Source organism: Nilaparvata lugens, chromosome 2 (assembly GCF_014356525.2).
Source record: "Nilaparvata lugens isolate BPH chromosome 2, ASM1435652v1, whole genome shotgun sequence".
Classification (NCBI taxonomy): Eukaryota; Metazoa; Arthropoda; class Insecta; order Hemiptera; family Delphacidae; genus Nilaparvata; species Nilaparvata lugens.
The window spans coordinates 43,309,556-43,328,482 of NC_052505.1; the positions used below are offsets into that span (position 1 = coordinate 43,309,556).

Genomic DNA, 18,927 nt, shown 5'->3' on the forward strand with positions numbered 1-18,927 from the left:
TGTTCGAATAAAAATGACAGAAATCCAATTTAAATTACTAACATCCACTTACAAGGGCTTAACGATTAAAAGTGGTACCCTATCAAAAGCCAAGTAGATTGTGCAAGTAAGTAAACAGTAACATGATGTGTTCATGTAGATTGTTCAGTGCCGGAACTTGCATAGCCTACTTCTGATGTAAATTCACTTGACCAACTTGAGGACAGCTAGAATTAAACACATTTAATCACAGTCCGCTTTTGTTTTGCGAAAATTTAACAATATCGATACAACATTAACTTATGTGATAACAGCTATTAGCCTATCTCACAATGAAAAATATATTATCAATATGTTGGGCTGAAACAACTCAACACTCAACTTATTTTGGTTAAGATTATCACATATAAACATAAACCTGAAACACATAAATATATTCTTTATTATCCAATTAACAGGCACAAATCATGCATTAGTGTAACAATAATAATTGTACATTAAAAGACCCATTATTATACAAATTACATATTTACAAACTGCTCATTGCGGATTATCCATCAATGAATAATTACTCAACTGATTTTTCCATCCTGAACACGATGAGTGGGATTTGTTGATGGGAGAGTATTCAGTTAACATCTGTGTAATAATTTATACTAGTAAAATAATACCTTGAATTGTATAACATTGTATAACTGTCCGCGTTGCGTGAGTAGTTTCGGGTATTTGGTCTTTATTACAAGATAAGTGCCTTAAGTAATACTTCAAGTTTGAAAGGAATTGATCAATTTGTGTCTTTCAGTGTTTTTTTTTTAATTTTGATTATCTATCAATATAATTTACCTTAAGAAAAAAGTTAGGCCTAATGTGCCACACGTAGGAACAAAAGTAAGTGCTGATTCTGAGGAGCAGTCACAAAACAAGTGATTCAATTATTATTGATGATAACTGCGCCAATTCAAGAGTAAATTCAATCAAGGCTGTAGATAATCATTTAAAAGACACCAATACCAACATTCCATCAAGTATTAATGTTTTATAGCATGATAAAATGTATACTTCACTGTTACTGTCTTAAGAATTATTTACACTAGCATTCATTGAAAATTTTTGCTGAATAACAGCTCCAGAATTCTTATAGATAGTTTTGAAGTGGAGCTCATTATAAATTTCTATTATTATAATATAATTTTGAGAATCTTATATCTATAAAATTTTAGTTGAAGATATTTCTGTTATGGAATCATTAGTGCACTCAATTTTTATGATAAATACAGTGATATTTTAAATTTACATTCGATTTTAGGTTTCAGCAATAGAGGAAAATCTTGACGATATGATGTTCTAAATGCAGTCTATGGGAAACGAAAATTGTAGAGAAGTACTATCGGGGAAGGTTATTTTAAGATTTTTATTGTTCCAAGTCTGATCTCTCGGAAAGTTGAAATTTATTTATTAAAAAGTAGGTATTACGATTTATATTAATGGTGCCATCAATACTAAATAATTAATTTCTCAGAAATTATTAATAATTTGTCAATAAATTATCAATAATTTGTTCATATTATTTTAAATCATGGAAATGGAAAAAGTTGGTAGTTGAGGATTACTTTGAAAAGTCCACCTTCAACCTCAATTAATCACATTTTATCAAATGAGAACTATGAAGCCACTCTTATTTCAAGTTGTGAACTTTTTTACAACAAATGATTGACTTTTTCATTACAAAATGGAAAGAGTGCAAATTAAAATAGGATGAAAAGTATAAAAGGGGGAATTTTTCCAACATTTAATTCTTATGATTCTACATTATTCATAAAGATGAAACACAATTGAAGGCACAATCACCAAAACTTCAGATTTTGTGATCTAACCGGTGATCTTTTAAGATCTTCGAAATATACATAAATTACATCTAGCCAAACATAATTAATACAACAGTTAAGATGCAAAGATCACATAATGTTTTCTTATTCTAAAAGTACCAACGTTTGATTCAATGAACATCATATTTTCACATTAGATAGGGTATGGTAGACCTACCGCTAATTAGACAACATTTTTCTGCTCAATAATATGTTACAAACTATTCATTCAACTAAACTACAGCTAGGTTGAATCCATTTTCATACAAGAAGGGATTAGATTACTGTAGCCTACATATCTTACATTTCACATTTCTTTGATTGATTGATGGAATACAACACTTATAATTTTTCAACAAACCATTAAATTGAGATAATGGAAGTTTTAAAAAAATATTTCAAATAATAGTGATACTATGTGAATATTTAAATTATTTCTCTGACTAAAATAGACGACTGATTGTATGACATTTATTTTGAAAATATAGTTTTCTAACATCTATTAAACGTACATCAACAGTGATGACTCTATTCCCATATAATTTTCAATACAACTAATCCAACTCAGTATTTTTGATAGAAAAATATCAATTTTTGCTGTTAAAACACGCGTAATGGATTTATTTGAGCCTGTTGAGCTTGATCGAGGTCATTTGTTTAATTGAAGGGAGCAATGAACTTGAGGTTCTGAATTTGTTTACTTGAACGTTTGGAATCAAAATAAATGAAAATATTGTCGAATTCAGAAGTGAATTGCGATATTGCGATACGGTACATTATTAGAAATATGATCAAATATGAATATGGGGGAGGAAATGTTGACAGATTGTAATATAATAAAATTATTCTTATCTTGTATCTCGTGACACAGATACGTTACTGTTATTCTATTTCAAGCTACATCTTCGTATGCATTTCATGCATTCTAATTGAATATACTCTTCAGGAACCCAAGTTTATTCAAAGAATACATAGATAACAAGAATAGAAAATAAATATATTTTAATCTATTTTATTCTAGAATACTGTTCAGTTTCATTATGCATAATTTCTTTCTTTTATACTAATAATAATTTTTATAATCGATATCGATATAAATCACAACAGTAGGCTGTTATGAAATAAGACCATAATACAGTACACTTTGATAGTACAATGAGTTTAAAAACAATCATTGTTTCGTAAATTGACAAGTTCAGATAGTTACTGTATTTCTATAAAGTAGCGTATGTAGGAGACTCCAAAGTTCTAAAAAAATAACTTCAGAACAAAATCAAAATATGAAGTGGACTTCAAGGGAAGTTTCAATAAAGAACAGTTAGTATCTTTGGTATCAATATCTTTGACACTTTGGTATCAATTCATTGATGATAACCATTTTTCTTGATTATTCATTTAGAGAAAATTATAATTATGAACATGAAGCCGCATATACAGCGTCTGAAACATAATTTCAATAAATATCTAAAAACGATTTTCCTCCTATAAGAATTCTTATATCAACCATAATAGATAAACTCTTAGACATTTGCGACAGAAAAAATGAAGTGGAAAACTAAAATAGACTATATTGATAGGCTTGAGGACATTGAAAATAGAGAATATAGCAATTATTGAATGACTGTACTCCATGAATGACTAAAGGTGGTGAAAAGATTCAACTATGTAGGCTACTTGTAGCTATTTTTTTATTTTAACAAGTACCAAGCATCGCTTGACTCGGATGATAATAATATATCTTACTATTTAGATTAGTTAGATCTACCTGAATGGCTTTTCTCATCATTTATCGCATAAACCTTCCATTCTGATGGAGACAGTATTTTAATAGCTCTGATCCGTTGACATTGATGGCCTATTATAACAATAGTTTTTGGCCACATTTAGTTTTCAAGGATCAAACGGTCTGGCTCTGTATTTTGAATGCCCATTTTAATTTTGAGTTAATAATGCATTGTACGTTCTCAATTGTTTTACTTTCAATATTTTCTCAATAAATACGCATTACTATATCTTATACATTCAATCAATGGCTATACTATTTTCATACCCTCTGACTGGCATTTCCCTTGATTTAGCACCTCTTATTATCACTACAGTTTCTCTAAATTGTTTGTTAATCATCTGTGAATGTGTAAATTACATTGTTTTCCAAGCCTATCAATAATTTCAAAGGCCTTTCACAATAGTGCATCCAATAATATAATTATAAATGCAGTTTCAGCCACTATCGTTTAAGTTTCTGAATTTATTTAGATTCAAGTAAATAGAGTAAGCCTATCCAAATCCTGAAAATAAATTTTGAATGCCAACATGAATATATTTTATATCTACAAAAATATTTAATACTCTGATCCAACAACTTCATATGATTCGAATCACATAGCCGAAAAAACTCATTGAATAATAATGTCATATCACTGATAAATTAGAATGAAATTGAATTTTTTAATTTTTATTTTATAATTTTCAATAGGAATAAAACTTTTGTTAAGATGAAAATATTATGAAGTATTAATTTAAGGTATTAAAAATGTATCTGAATGATGAATGCATCATGTGTGCTAAGAAAGTTTTCTACGGAATCCTTTTGAAGTGGAATTGGAATTTCAAGAGTCTCCAGACAGAACTGGCATTCGATCACTAAGAAATTTTCATAGACCAAATCCGAATTGAATTGATTTAGAACTTGAGTAAAGAGATAGAACATGGCCTAACAGAAGGTAAGTTGAAAGGTATATTTAAAAAGTTCAAAAAACACCATTATGGGATTTATGAATTTGTTATTTTCTTGATAGATCTGAATAGGCAGCCGAGCTTCATCCTTGAAATTACCATCTGCAAAGCAATCGTCAATACATTGTTCCTATTGGAGGCAAGAAATTGCATTTCAAAGCAAGTTCTCACACTTGCATAAGAAATTTCAAGAATCAACACATTAATAAAGAATGTATTGAATCGGCAAAACTTATAAATTTATAAATAGGACCAAGCATTAATCTAGTGATGGAATGCGCAGTTCTTGCTTATTCTAATAGAATTCAAGTAGGCCTATTCAGTTTATTCTTCATATAGATTTTGATTCGATTTACAGTCATGGAAAGATTAAAAATATACTTTAATATAAATTTCATAATATTGCTTGGTAACATTTTTAAGAGCCTCTCTGTGAAAAAATATTTCAAAACTATTCACAATGCGTCCACTTATATTGTCAAATTAAATGGTTCCAAGTTATAAAAATTAAACAAGAATTTCATAAAAACAATCTACTGTTACTTATTCATTTATTCTAATAGGGCTTTTCGAATGTTTTATCACGGTACATAGAATTCCTACCCACTTCACCCAGAATTAGGGTTCCTAAATGAACCCTTCAATCTCTCAGCTAAGATCTCTAATTCACTGTTTAATAAAAGGGTTCCAGCATGGAAACCTCCTCCAAATCATTCCAATCCTCCTCCAAGAGATTAGCATCAATTGTCTTTTCATCAATGGCAAATCACCAGCAGGGTGTTCAAGACAACCCCCCCTCCCTCACTGGGTTAATATTCGGAATACAAAACCCGGAATACTCCTCAGCAGTCTAGTTTCAATCATCAAACTATTTCCACCACGGACTTCGTCTTCTCGAACACAAGGTGTTCCTATGTCTCAAAAACACAGTCCAGCTACTCAAAGTCAGAAGTTGATATACCGTACTCCACTTAAAATTTGAGCACTCCAATCTTCATCATCCATTTTGGATTCAGCTGGGATGTCAACACAGTCGAGCTCATCAGTCTTTAATTGTTCAAAAAATGTTCCGAGATAACAGGGATTCAGCGACTATTATTAGAGGACTCAATACAATCAGTATTGATTTGACTATCTCAAATCAATGGTGAAATGGTATCACGAAAACTTTGGAATTTCGATAAAGGTGAACAAAAATTATGATTGAGAACGTTTCAATGTGAGAAGAATAACCAAAAATCAAATTCTGATGATCGTGAAACTTCTCATTGGTTGAAATTAGTATGAAACTAATATAATTCACAAAGAGGCTCAGAGCTGAAATAACTGTACACAAACCAATAAATGCTATTAAAATATTAGATTTTTACAAGAAGAGCTAGATATTTACACCTTATAATTTATACTCTTATCTAAAAATCTTTCATTTTATGCTGATAGACTTTAATAATACAATTAAAATTCTTTTTTACAAGAGATCACAACATATTATATTTTCTACTATAATACAATATGAAGTGATTGAAGGTAAGTAGCTCTCAATCATGAGAAGAGCTAGCGATTTTTATCACATCCAACGCAATTATGAGACTAGCTAATCGACTACTACAATGATAATTGAATTGATCATTTTAGACTATTACTTTGTTATCATAAGTACGGTACCACGCATTCAACATAGAACTAAACTTATTAATCCTTATTGAATAATTATTTTTCTCTCCTAATACAAAACTGTTAGAAACTTTAAGACATCTAAAGAGAACTATTACAGATCAACAAGTATGCTGATCACCTACTCCAGAAAATTAACGTTCCCAAGTTCTACTAAAGCATAGTATTTCTCACTATAGAATGAAACTAAGTCTTAACCTATTCCATCCACATACATCAGTACTTGAAACTTATCATTCTTAAAACGACCGACACTATTCAAAATGCAATAAAATTGAACAATGTAGTTTGTACGATTGAGTTGATTTGTGTGAAATATGTTGGCGATTCTCCAACATTATCAGCAAAATCAGCTCGTTGAGGTTATCAATAATGATTATGATACTGTGAGAATATGAGATTCACTATTGGTTAAATTATTTCGCTATCTGTTTACTCTACTAATTAATTGTTATAATTACTCTTGGTTCAAATTCACTAAAATGTTTCTCAATTTCATATAAAGTTGATAGCTTGATTCATTCCATTATTCTAATTAATAATAGTACAATAAATTATCACTTGATAAGTTCATTAGATAACTATATGTAGATCAATATTTTATAATTTATATAGTCACGACGATAAATTTTACGATAAAAATTTACACATACGGAACACAGAGTAGAAAATGAGCCAAGTCTTTAACATTTATATAATATTTTTGTTGTCTGAATAGAAATTTAGATACGTGCGACACTCATCTCTAATATTTTTATGAGATATGAAGTATGAATTTTTACAAAAGAATTAATGGAAACTGAGTATGAGGATGATGTTTCTAGGTTTCAGAAACCTGACTATAATAGTCTATATCTAAGCGCAATCTGACATCTTTAAAAGATTACAAGAAATTTCCTCTTAAAATATAAATTCAGATCATCAATAATTTTTCATTCAAAGTGTAGTTTATGTGAATAGAATCACGAAGATTGATAATATTGCAATCTTATCAAATGCACAGTATTAATATTAGGCTATTATTGTTATGAGCTTCACAACATTGAATACGAGTAGTATATATATTTGTTTGATAATTAAATGATACATTTTATCATTACTCGACCAGTAATAATCTACCACAACAGAAAGACTTACACAATTTATAAGGAGCACTTTTTGAATCTGTTTCGAAAATTGAGACTTAATAAATGTTGAATATAGCTTATTGAACAGAGAAGTAATATGATCCAAGTACATTGATGTTAAAACTCAATCCAGATTGGATATGATATTTTGAAATCAATCCAGTTTAAAACTTTTAAAAATTCCTGTTTTAGAAAAACTTAAAAATGTACTACTAAACAGTAATGATAGAATTGTAAAACTCATAACAAATAGTTTGGTATTGCCTCTTTCTTTAAATCGATATAGAACTATTCCTTCATCTTTGAACACGTTCGGTTGAAGTAAGATCTGAGAAACTAAACTACAAACCATTCAATGACATCGAGAAATAGCCCCTAAAGTCGGGTATGTGAGATTCCAAGATTCAAGTCGAATAATTAAAATCATTGCATCAGGCTTAATCTCTATGAGAGTTCAACATATCAAGTTCATAAAATTGTTATTTGGAAGTGGATCTTTCGAATAACTTTCGCTATTATTAGCGCTTGATAGCGCTTGAAATGGGTGGAAAGGTGAGTTATTATTTTATTCAAAAGCTCATCAGTTGTTTAAATGCTCGTTTGAGTTATAATGGTTGAAATTGTTATTTGAAGTGAGCTTGTAACACATAGTTGTGGAACAGTCATGTCATTAAATAGTCTGCGCTACAAGTTTGAACGATGAGAGATGCATTGTGGATGATAATATGAACGAACAATGATTGATAATAAAACCTAGAACTAGAATTGTGCACTGACTTGAAGACTGTTTATAAAATACTAGTAATGTGATCACAGAAGTGCTTCTTCACGAGTAAATGGTGATCACTTCGCGGCCACTTCCCCGCACCATCAGCACACGCTCCAAGCCTTCTGTCAACACCTCTAGGAACTCCATGTCTATTAAAAAACGGTCAAGGTCAATAATGCAATGCTTACTCACAACCTTAACGACAAAACTTACAAAAGCACTACACAAAATGAAACATAGTAACGCCTCAATTTGTTTGCACGAATAGATAGCCAATGATCGTACTCAGCATATATCAACATATCACCTCTCCAGGTGCAAAGCTATTGAGATGATTTTGAGGTAACTGAACTAGTCAATTTGAATAGAAAAAGTTTAGTGACTAAAATTGTTGCTGAATGTTTTTAAGTTGCATTTTGATATTGGATTAACTTTTTTAATAGCTTCCATAAAAATTATAATCATTGTAAAAGGAGACTTTATCAACAAAATAATCGAGAAACTGACCTAAAGAAATATGAATATTCTACTTTGCTGGATGATACACAATTCGCGCTTTCGTAATTGAGCGTGAACGTGAGTAATAGAATGAGATGATGACATGAACAAACAACTATGCTTTTGGTGGGAGTCAAACCGTCCACTTGCTTTTTTTTTTTTTAGATTACGTCCTAAAGACTCCAGTCATGGAGTATAAGACAAGTCATGTTATTACATAATAATTCTAACACTAAGTAGTTCAACCTAGTTTAGGTTTGAAAGGAATTCTTGTACACTATAAAAAGCTCTATCAACTAAATATTTTTTCATTTGTTTTTTGAAAATCTTCAAATCATCATTACTTTTCAAGATTTGAGGTAGCTTGTTAAAATTTCCTACCAATATAATCTGGTTTTTGTTCAAATAACCTACTATTGTGACCTATTATATGATAATCTGCTCTGTTTCGCGTATTATACTCATGAACATCTGAATTCTGGATCACACCACTCGTTTTCACATGCATTACAACTTCATATACATACAAAGATGGCACAGTTAATAGACCAAGCTTTTTAAATAAAGGCCTACAAGAGTCTAACCTATTCACTTTCTCTATACATCTGAGTGCCTTCTTTTGAATCTTAAACACTCTGTCCATATTTTGTTGAGATGAATTACCCCATACTAAAATAGCATACCTAATATGAGATAGTATAAGTCCATGGTAAGCAGTTAACAGTAGTTTTTTATCATTCAGCCTAGCAATCTGCCGCAGGACAAATACCCCAGATGATATCTTATTACATATCCTCTCAATGTAAGGATGCCATGTTAATTTCCTGTCCAATAAAATTCCCAAGAATGCTACTTTCTCTTCTTGGTCTAATTCATTTTCCTCTACAAACACATTTATTTCTCTATCCTCTACTGAATTATATTTACTTTTGAATTGTAGGAATTGACATTTCTTACTATTTATTGTTAATTGCCTTTGCTTCAAGAATTGGACAATTGACTGTACTCCAGTAAAAGCATTTATTCCTAGACTATCTAATAAATAATTGTTAAAGATAAGCGATGTGTCATCAGCAAACAACAGAGCTCTGTGATCTTTTAACTCTTTTGGTAATTGGTTCACATACAACAGAAACAGTAAGGGACTCAGAATTGAGCCTTGAGGTACTCCAGCCTGGACCTCCAGTTTTTGAGATTTAATTTTTACTATTTCATTCCCATCCACCTTGGTAAGCTCAACACACTGGTTTCTACCTATGAGATATGATTCAAACCATTTTAGTTCTATACCATTCACACCTACAGTTTTTAGTATTTCCAATAATATTCTATGGTTCACACAATCAAAAGCTTTGGATAAATCAAGAAATATTGCGGCTGCCTTCTCACCTGAATCTATTATACTATTGGGATACTATTGCAGTCTTAGTAGATTTCCCTTTCTGGAACCCATGCTGTTCATCACATATGAAATTAATTTCTTCCAGGTGCATCAATAACCTATTTAAAACTACTCTTTCAAAAATTTTACTTATTACATTTAGAATACTAATGGGTCTATAATTTTCAACTCTTTCAGAATCACCGCTCTTGAAAATTGGCAAAATTTTTCCTTGTTTCAGATCATCAGGGAAAATACCCTGCTCTAGTGAAGTATTAAGGAGATGCAATAAAGGGTCCAGTAATTCATTTTCACATTCTTTTAAAATTTTGCTTGAGACCCCATCCAATCCTACTGTTTTTTTGTTATTCAAATTTTTTATTATTCTTGACAACTCATCTCTTGATAATGGATGAAATTTAAATACCTTTTCAATTGGCTCAGCATTTAATGTAGTTGTATTATAAGTATTAGTGTTCAGTGACTTTTGGAGATTATATGCAACCTGTTGATAATATTTATTGAAAAAGTTACAAATGTCTATACTATCATCCATATAATTTCCATGTTCATCGATTATCCTAGGGACATTAGTAACTGTATCTTTTTGAGCTGCTCTCCTATTTCTATTAATTACCTCCCAAACAGCAGAGTTAAAATTTGTACTAGTTGTTAATATTTCAGCTGATTTCTTACACTTAGCTTTCCTCACTTCTTTTGCATAGTTTTTCTTTAGACATTTGTATTTGACTTCACTCGGAACATCCCTCACTAATTTAAATTCCTCATAAGCTTCCCTAACAATATTTCTTTGAGTAAGAATATCTTCAGTTATCCATTCATCTACTTTGTTTAATTTACTTTTTACTTTGACTTTTTTTATCGGACAGCATACACTAATGTGAAATCTTAGAGTATCAATGAATTGCTTATATTTGTAATTTAGGTTACAACTGTTATAAACACTACTCCAATTTTCTTGAAGCAGTTCCTGCTTCAAACAATTTATATTTCCTAGCTCATATTGCTGAATTTCTTTCACAAAAGTTTTTTTCTGCTTGGATTCTGGCCCTGCAACTTAACATCTAAAATTTGATAGTTATGATCTGGTAGATCTGAGCTACCTAACCTGACATTACAACCTTCTATATTTGTGAGGATATTATCAATAATTGTCTGTGAAGTTCGAGTTACTCTTGTATATTCGTAGACCTTAATTTCTAAATTATTCATATTAATAATATCTCTAATATCCTCTGTCATTTTATCCTGCCTGGCAAAATCGGTATTGAAATCTCCTACTACTATAACATTTGTGAAACGAGCGGTTGTAATTTCCAAAAGTGTATGGAGCAGCTCACAAAATTTTTGCCAGTCTCCATTTGGTGACCTATAGATACCTAACACTGCTACCTCAAATCGATCATCAATTTTTAACCTTAGTCCCGTCACCTCTAAATCCATCTCAACAGAAAATCTCTTAACAAAACTGCTACAGCCAACAGCAATTTATCACAAGTTGATAGCGTCTTATACAACTAAGCTCTCAGAGTTCGCATACTTGGATACTAATAGATTACCTGTATGCAAATTAATCAACAAAATGCAATTCTTTGCAACTTTCTATGCAAAAAATTGATAAGGTGAAGAGCCTGGAGAAAGAATACATAGAAATGAGACAAAGAATGAATGTGATGAGAACTTTTAGAGCTATAGTAACTCACCCATAAGAATGTTGAAGTAGCCTAACGTGGATAATATGCCAATAATTATTATCAATAATGGGATGCCCTCAAATATGTAAAAACTACACAATTCTAGACATGCAATAATAACTGAAGACCCTAATCTATTTCATAGATTTGCAATTTAAAGGAAGAAACAAAAAATAACGCTTATGAGGACTTAATGAATTTATTATTATATTGAAGTAGATAAACTGAAGATTAATATATTTTTTACAAATTTACTATAGGATAGTAAATAGCATTAGCCTAGTCTTTGAGTTTTTCAGACTAGAATTGGGCTAAATATACTTCCATGGTCATTTTTGGGTAATAACCGTGGAAGATGTCTCAATGCCTTCCATAGGATTAGAATTATGATGAACACAATGTTGGAAAGTCATTATCACAAGCAAACACCTCGAAAACAAGATGGACGCCAAAATTTTCAGGGGCTTCTTTTATTGCTTGTATTTTGATAACTGTTAAATATATTCTATCGTTCATTGCACGAAAATATTCTAAAACTCTTCCGCTCAAGTTTTTATCTTATGAAATTTCCCTCTGAAACACATATTTTATAAGATATCACCTCCAAAAATCCTTCAAGAATTGTTCTTTTTCATTTCATCAAATTCCATTCTATTATAACTTTTTTTGTGCAAGGGATACAGGGGAATGTTGAATATATTAAATTTCGATCGTTTTCTCAGCTTTAAAATGATGTATTCACGCGCTCTACGTCAATAAATTTGTTCTCTAGTGACCTCCAAAGAAAACCTGAAATGCATGATTTCTGGTGCATTTCTCCATAGGTATGAGGCAACAAGCTAGAAATATAAAATCAATTTTTTCATAACTGCTTCATGATAAAGACTTCGTTAGAACAAGCTGAATAAGAATATTGATGATGGAAACAACGAAAATAGCCATCATCATTGAAAAATTAAAGTAGTGGCCATTTTGGCAGAATTTTTCATATTGATTGTTATCAAGGTATTGTGAGAGATATCGGATTGATACTACAACTAGAGTGTTCAGAATTACCCAAACTATAGTATTCCTGAGAATCATTTCATTTTGAGTACTTTTTTCATGATTAATATTACTTCAAAAGCTTTAAACATACATTTTTCGGGGGGGGGGGGAAATTCACTTCCCATCCTGTAATGTATTTGCAGTAGACATACACTAATATTATTCAGACGGTGTTGTAGAATATTTAAAATTACATTTAGGTGAATTCTATAAGTCCATTTTCCACGGCTAGAGCGTCATTGGAAAAAAGAGAGAGAGGTACAATTTGCAGCGAGAATATGTTTTTTCCATCATATGCCAAACCTAACAATTATTAAAAAAGCGTGTATCTCATGACGCCTTGATGGTACAGACTTTGAAATTATAACACTCTCTTCGTTATCATGTGCTGAAAGAGAAAATCAATGATGACAATCTCACAAATGAAAAAACAAGATGGCGAAAAAAATGTGTCGATTGGACCACTACCTCCGTAAACAAAGCCATAGGCTAGTGCATTCTGGTGACGTCAGCACAGGTAGGGCTCCTACACCAATAAAAATTTGTTGATTTCAGCTGATCTATTTCAGCTGGTGTTTTTATTAGTGTAGGAGCCCTGTGCTGACGTTACCATCAACCACCTGTCATGCACTATGCCTTTGTTTACAGAGGTAGTGATTGGACTGGAAAGAATATGCTGATTGGAAAGAGGAAGAAATATCCAATAAGATTAATATAATTTGTTCTTGTTTTTAAACTTTTTATGAGCGCTCATAAAAGTATGAAAAAAGTTGAAAGTTGAAAAAAGCACATTCATCAAATTCAAAGCCAAATTTCAAACAGTTTTAACGCTAATTCAAAAACGTCAAACAAAGGAACAAAATATGAATCTTATTAATAGATTATGTATTCCTCTTCCCAACCATATCCTTGGACTTCATTTCCGACTGATAGTTTTCTAATTATTAACGTTTTTGAAAAATATCGTAAAATCGATATACCTCAAAAACTAAGGTCGATATAAGAAACTTTTACTGAACATTTTTTATTGCAAATTCATGTAGAGTCTATGGTCTAAGCCTTTTATCACAGTATACTTATTAGGTTGTCATCATGTGATAGTCTAACAACGGCCTAAGCATAATAGGTCTACTAGAGAAAGAGGTCGAGAACTTCCTGGTCCGTTATCTACCATGATTGGCAGGCCTGCTCTGCCGGATGGATGCCTCTAAGTTTTCAAGGGTCAATTAATAGTTCATTGGATACTCATATGCAGCTTATCTATAGCAAATGAATACTTTCTTGTGCGTAATTAGTGATCGTTTGATTGTGTGAGAAAGTGAAATCGATTTACCGGTCTCTAAAATGTAAAATAGTGATTTTTTCGTATTTCATAACGTCAAATTTCGTGCGCTCGCCTATAACAAATGAGCTGCTGCATTTTGGTATGCGAGGAATTCCATCAATGTGACCAAATCAGTGTGACAGTGTTGATCGAAGACTGCAAGGTGAACTGATCGGTTGACTTGTAGCTAACTCTCGTATCAATAGATAAGATACTACTCTCCTACTGATTACTGATTCCGTGTTACACCGGTTTCAAGAACTGGATTTTGGCGTCGTTGGTTACCGTGACAACGCGGAATAAAACAGCTGTTTGACCGAATACAAGAACCGCGCTAACTTTTGAATTCTTTGTGTTCTTTTGCTTCTTGAGGACTGTTCCAAATATTGTTTTCTTTCCTTTTCTTGTATGCGCTTCCCCTTCCTGCTTCCTGTCACATTTCAGGAGCTTCCAATTTTGTTTCCTGCCTTTTTAGCTCTCTGGGCGCTCTGTGTCTCCATCTCGTCTCCATTTCCCGTAGGCCTAGTCAGAGTGATGACTCCAGAACTTAGAACGTATAAAACAACAAAGCAAAACTTGGCGTTATACTATAACGGCTACTGCTTTTGGAAAAGCCACTCTCTAGTTAGTGGAGATATTTTCTGGCGTTGTTGCTCTACTGGATGCCCTGCCTCCGTTACTACTTCATTGAAGATTGACAGTGTAAAAAGTTATATAGATAAACATAAGCAGCATGGATCACACCAAGTACCAAAAAGTCTTTCAAGTTTTCCGATAAAAAGTTTAGTCTCAACTACTAATAGGCAGTTACAAAGATGTAATAGGGCATCGCTGGACTCATTTATGGGTTCTGTACGGAAGCCAGTCTGTTTCAATTCTGAGTCACAGACAGATGACAATATCCTCAAGTCCAAGGATAATTTATTAAATAGGATTCAACAGCTGGCTGAGAATCAGTCGGCTCTAGTGAGTGAGATACAGCGATTCACCCTGGAATTGGAGAGCCAAACTTTGACACAATCTTCATCTGGTGTGACTGTAGTTGATAGGAGTATTAATACTGAACCCTTAACTGAAAGTTGCCAGAGTTTAGATGAAAATAGCTTAAAGCTCAAAGAGTCAATCAATTCTTTGACTGAGACAGTCAGGACCATGTCCATCTCTATTGAGACAATATAGGCGGACAATAATGTCTTGAGAAATGAGATTATCGAACATAGAGACGAAGCTAATAAATGGAGATCACTCTATGACAAATTGTACTGCTACTGACTGTACTCTCAATTTACATTTTCAGGGTGATCAGTCCAAAATTATATAGTCTATATTCAGTCCAAAATTGAACGAATTTCAGACTTAGAGCCGATATGCATTCGTGCAATACTAGAGGGAGAGAAAACTTTGCAACTCAGCCTCATAGGATAAAGCTATTCAAGAGGAAGCCTAGTTATGCGGGGTGCAAGTTTTATAATAGACTTGCACGCTTTATGAAGCTGTTGTTCACTAACGGTGAATTGAGAGGGTTCAAGACTGACCTTTATAAGTTGTTGGTTGGAGGAGAATATTACTCGGTTGATGAGTTTTTGAGGGCCATCCATGATGACTATTGTGAGTTGTGTAAATTTGTAGATATTTTTTGTTCTGACTGATTTGTCGTGATGATGAGATTATTTTCATATAATTGACGCAATTATGTGCATTTTGTGTATGTAGTCTGAGAAGGGATGATTGATATAGATTATTCATGTTTTATACAATGTTTATGTGATTTGACCTGACTGTGATTGATTCTTTTCAATCTCCATTTGACCTGACTGTGATATAAATGTTATCAATTGGTATTTTTTTAATCATTAATAGATACGTTGTTGTTGTTTTCTGTTATAGTTAGATTTAATTATGATCTAGACTGATTCAGCAGTGGAACAAATAAGCTGTGATAAGATTTATATTGGATAGACTATGGAATGGAACTTATATTAATATTGTATTGACTCTAAATGACTGTATGACGAAACTCTATGTTTGTAAAAGCTCTTGAGTTAATAAAACATTATTACCACTATTCATTAACTAAAACCACACATATTTTTGTAAGTAATAAACTAGAAGAACACAAATAATGCAATTGATTGAAAAATATTTGAGATTATTGAAATAGATTGAATAAACTTTTTGAAAAGGATACAGTTTGACTCTCTCTCGGCCTTAGTGTCACGAGGGGGCCCAGGTAGATTGAGAATGACAAGTTGAGCTTCGTAGGATCGCTTTGAAATGACTTCATTGAGTTTGACAGCTGTGTGCATTCGCCTCACATTGTTCTCATCCCTGTAAATATAATTATAACATTTCATAATCAGAACATATTACAAAATACTATTATCAACAGAGAAAATTAAACATTATAGATTCTTTAATCAGTTTGGGTATGGCAGAGCATAAATTTCACACAGTGATTCAAATCGATTACTAGTAGTTATGTGAACAGTAGACCTTACGCAGTTTTCTCAGCCACAAGTATCTGGCATCACCTGTTCACCGGCTTCTCCAGACATCTGTGTAATGCATGCAATGAATAATCCACTTGTCAGCTGATTGATTATGAATAATTCTATAGTCTGATTAATCCTATCTTCAGAGTAGATGATTATAAATATAGTGATATCGGAGTATGGAGAAAATTCCTTTTCCTTTCATAATAATTATCCTTAAAATGCAAAATTTCAAAAAGACCTTGTGCATACATCGACGCGCAGTTAAAAAAAGGAAAATTCCTGCCAAATCTCATAGAATTCTATCAATGCGTTTGGCCGTGAATGCGTTACATATAATTATATAGACAGACGAAAGAAAATCCGAGTTAAAACATCACTCACTGTGTTTGGTCAATTATTACCATTTATCAATTTTTTGTCGGGTAGATCCTGTATATTATGAATTAATGAATTAAGACATTGTCAATTGACCAAGAGCCATTTCCTGGAAGAAGAGTTACTTCCATTAATAAGCTTAATAGCAGTATTTTCAGAGAGAATAGGCAGATTTTACTAAGGTATTGTTTACTTATTGTCAAAACCTTCTGACAAATTATTGAGAGATAATGAATTTCTAAAAAAAATATATTCTATTGCTTGGAAAGAACTCACTATTTCTGATAAACCAATTATCTTGGAGTTTCACAAAGCTAGATTTAGAAATTAATAGAAATACTAAGATTTGAATATCCTATAAAGTTGTTTGAAACTTATCTGAAGGTTGATTACATATAAGAGCTAATTATTGAATATTATTATATTATTTCGGAAAATTATTTTCTGAAGAGTGAGACATGAAAGTGTATTATAGCTATAATACATGGCCAAACTTACGGCGTAACTGCAGGATTATCTCCAGACGATACATTGTTAGCAGCTGCAGGGGATTTGTTACTGGGAGTGGGGGATTTCTCAGAGCTTCCATCTGTCTGATTCTGCTCCTACAAATCAAACACAACTCAAGTCAAATAAAAATATCACTTTACTTGATTAAAATCAGATTTGAAAAATAGTTTTTAAGGATCAAATTGTAGAAACACAGATTGAAGACAAAACAAAGATTAATGCCGACATTTTATTTATTCATTTATTTTTTAAAGATTACGTCCTAAGGACTACAGTTATACTCTATATAAGACAAGTCAGTATAATGAAATAATGATCATTAATTCAGACATGAATTTGCAGCCTTGACTGTTGTAACTCTTCAATAAGTAGGTAGCAACATCGATTTTGGAATAAAAAACAAATATTCATCTCCTAATTGAATGGATTCCAACTACTATTGATGATATCAATTATTATTTATTTCATATCAATTTCATTCAATCAATAAAATGGGAATAATGCTTTTTAATACGTACTTCAATGTTCACATGAAATGAATTATCATTATAGATTTCTGTAATTTACATTTATTAAAAGGCCATAATAAATTCAATTGTTCAGGAACAGACTATTATTTTCGTTAACAATATTCATTTTTTTGTTATTTCTATTAAAACTAGTCACTAGGACTAACCATTAATTTTGTTCTGTTATTTATTATCCTAAATTAATTTTTATTGCTAAAGTCTTCCAGTGAAGCCTACAGTTCCAATCTATAATTTCACTACTTTAAACTATTTCACTACACTTTTATTCAATATACTTTTTTCACTCCACTAGCACTACACCAACTCGAAGGGCTTTGTTCTCTTCAACCTCCTAGTGAGTTCAGTGTTGTCTAGTAGTTGGATGACTTCGGTGTTGTCGTGTTGATGAAGACGTGACTCATGATGGGCTGCCAATCGTCTTATCTCACAGGTCACATAGGGGATGTGCAGATCTCGGTGCAAATCGCTGTTCCCTATGTACCAGGGCGCATTCACCATGTTCCGCAGTACTTTGTTTTGGAATGTTTGAGTCTGACTGATGTTAGAAGTTCTAGAGCAGCCCCAAAGCTGAATTCCATACGTCCAGACAGGTTTTAGAATTTGTTTGTAAATCAATAACTTGTTGTCCAATGAGAGTTGTGATTGACGGCCCAACAGCCAATAGATTTTACTGTATTTGAGTCCTAGCTCGCTCCTTTTCATCTTGATATGCTCTTTCCATTTCAACTTGGCGTCAAGAGTCATTCCAAGGTATTTTGCTGTGTTGCTGTGTGGTACTACATTCCCATTCAGATTTATTCGAATCGAGTCATTGATAATTTTGTTTGTGAAGTTGATATGAATAGACTTCATCTCATTCAATCGAATTCTCCATTTTTTGGTCCAGTCACTGAATCTGTTGC

The 18,927-nt window shown here is 32.0% G+C and overlaps 1 protein-coding gene across 1 annotated transcript in view; it reads right to left on the minus strand.

Moving 5' to 3' along the window:
* Positions 1-403: 403 nt before the first annotated feature.
* LOC111046993 (solute carrier family 12 member 4) overlaps positions 404-18,927 on the minus strand; it is a 494,114-nt gene continuing 475,590 nt past the window's right edge. Inside the window, exons 20-22 of the mRNA XM_039420090.1 lie at positions 17,484-17,590; positions 16,304-16,443; positions 404-8,299 (exon numbers count right to left, since the gene is read on the minus strand). Coding sequence (XP_039276024.1) covers positions 8,208-8,299; positions 16,304-16,443; positions 17,484-17,590 — 339 coding nt within the window. The 3' untranslated portion in view covers positions 404-8,207. The remainder of the gene's footprint in view (positions 8,300-16,303; positions 16,444-17,483; positions 17,591-18,927) is intronic.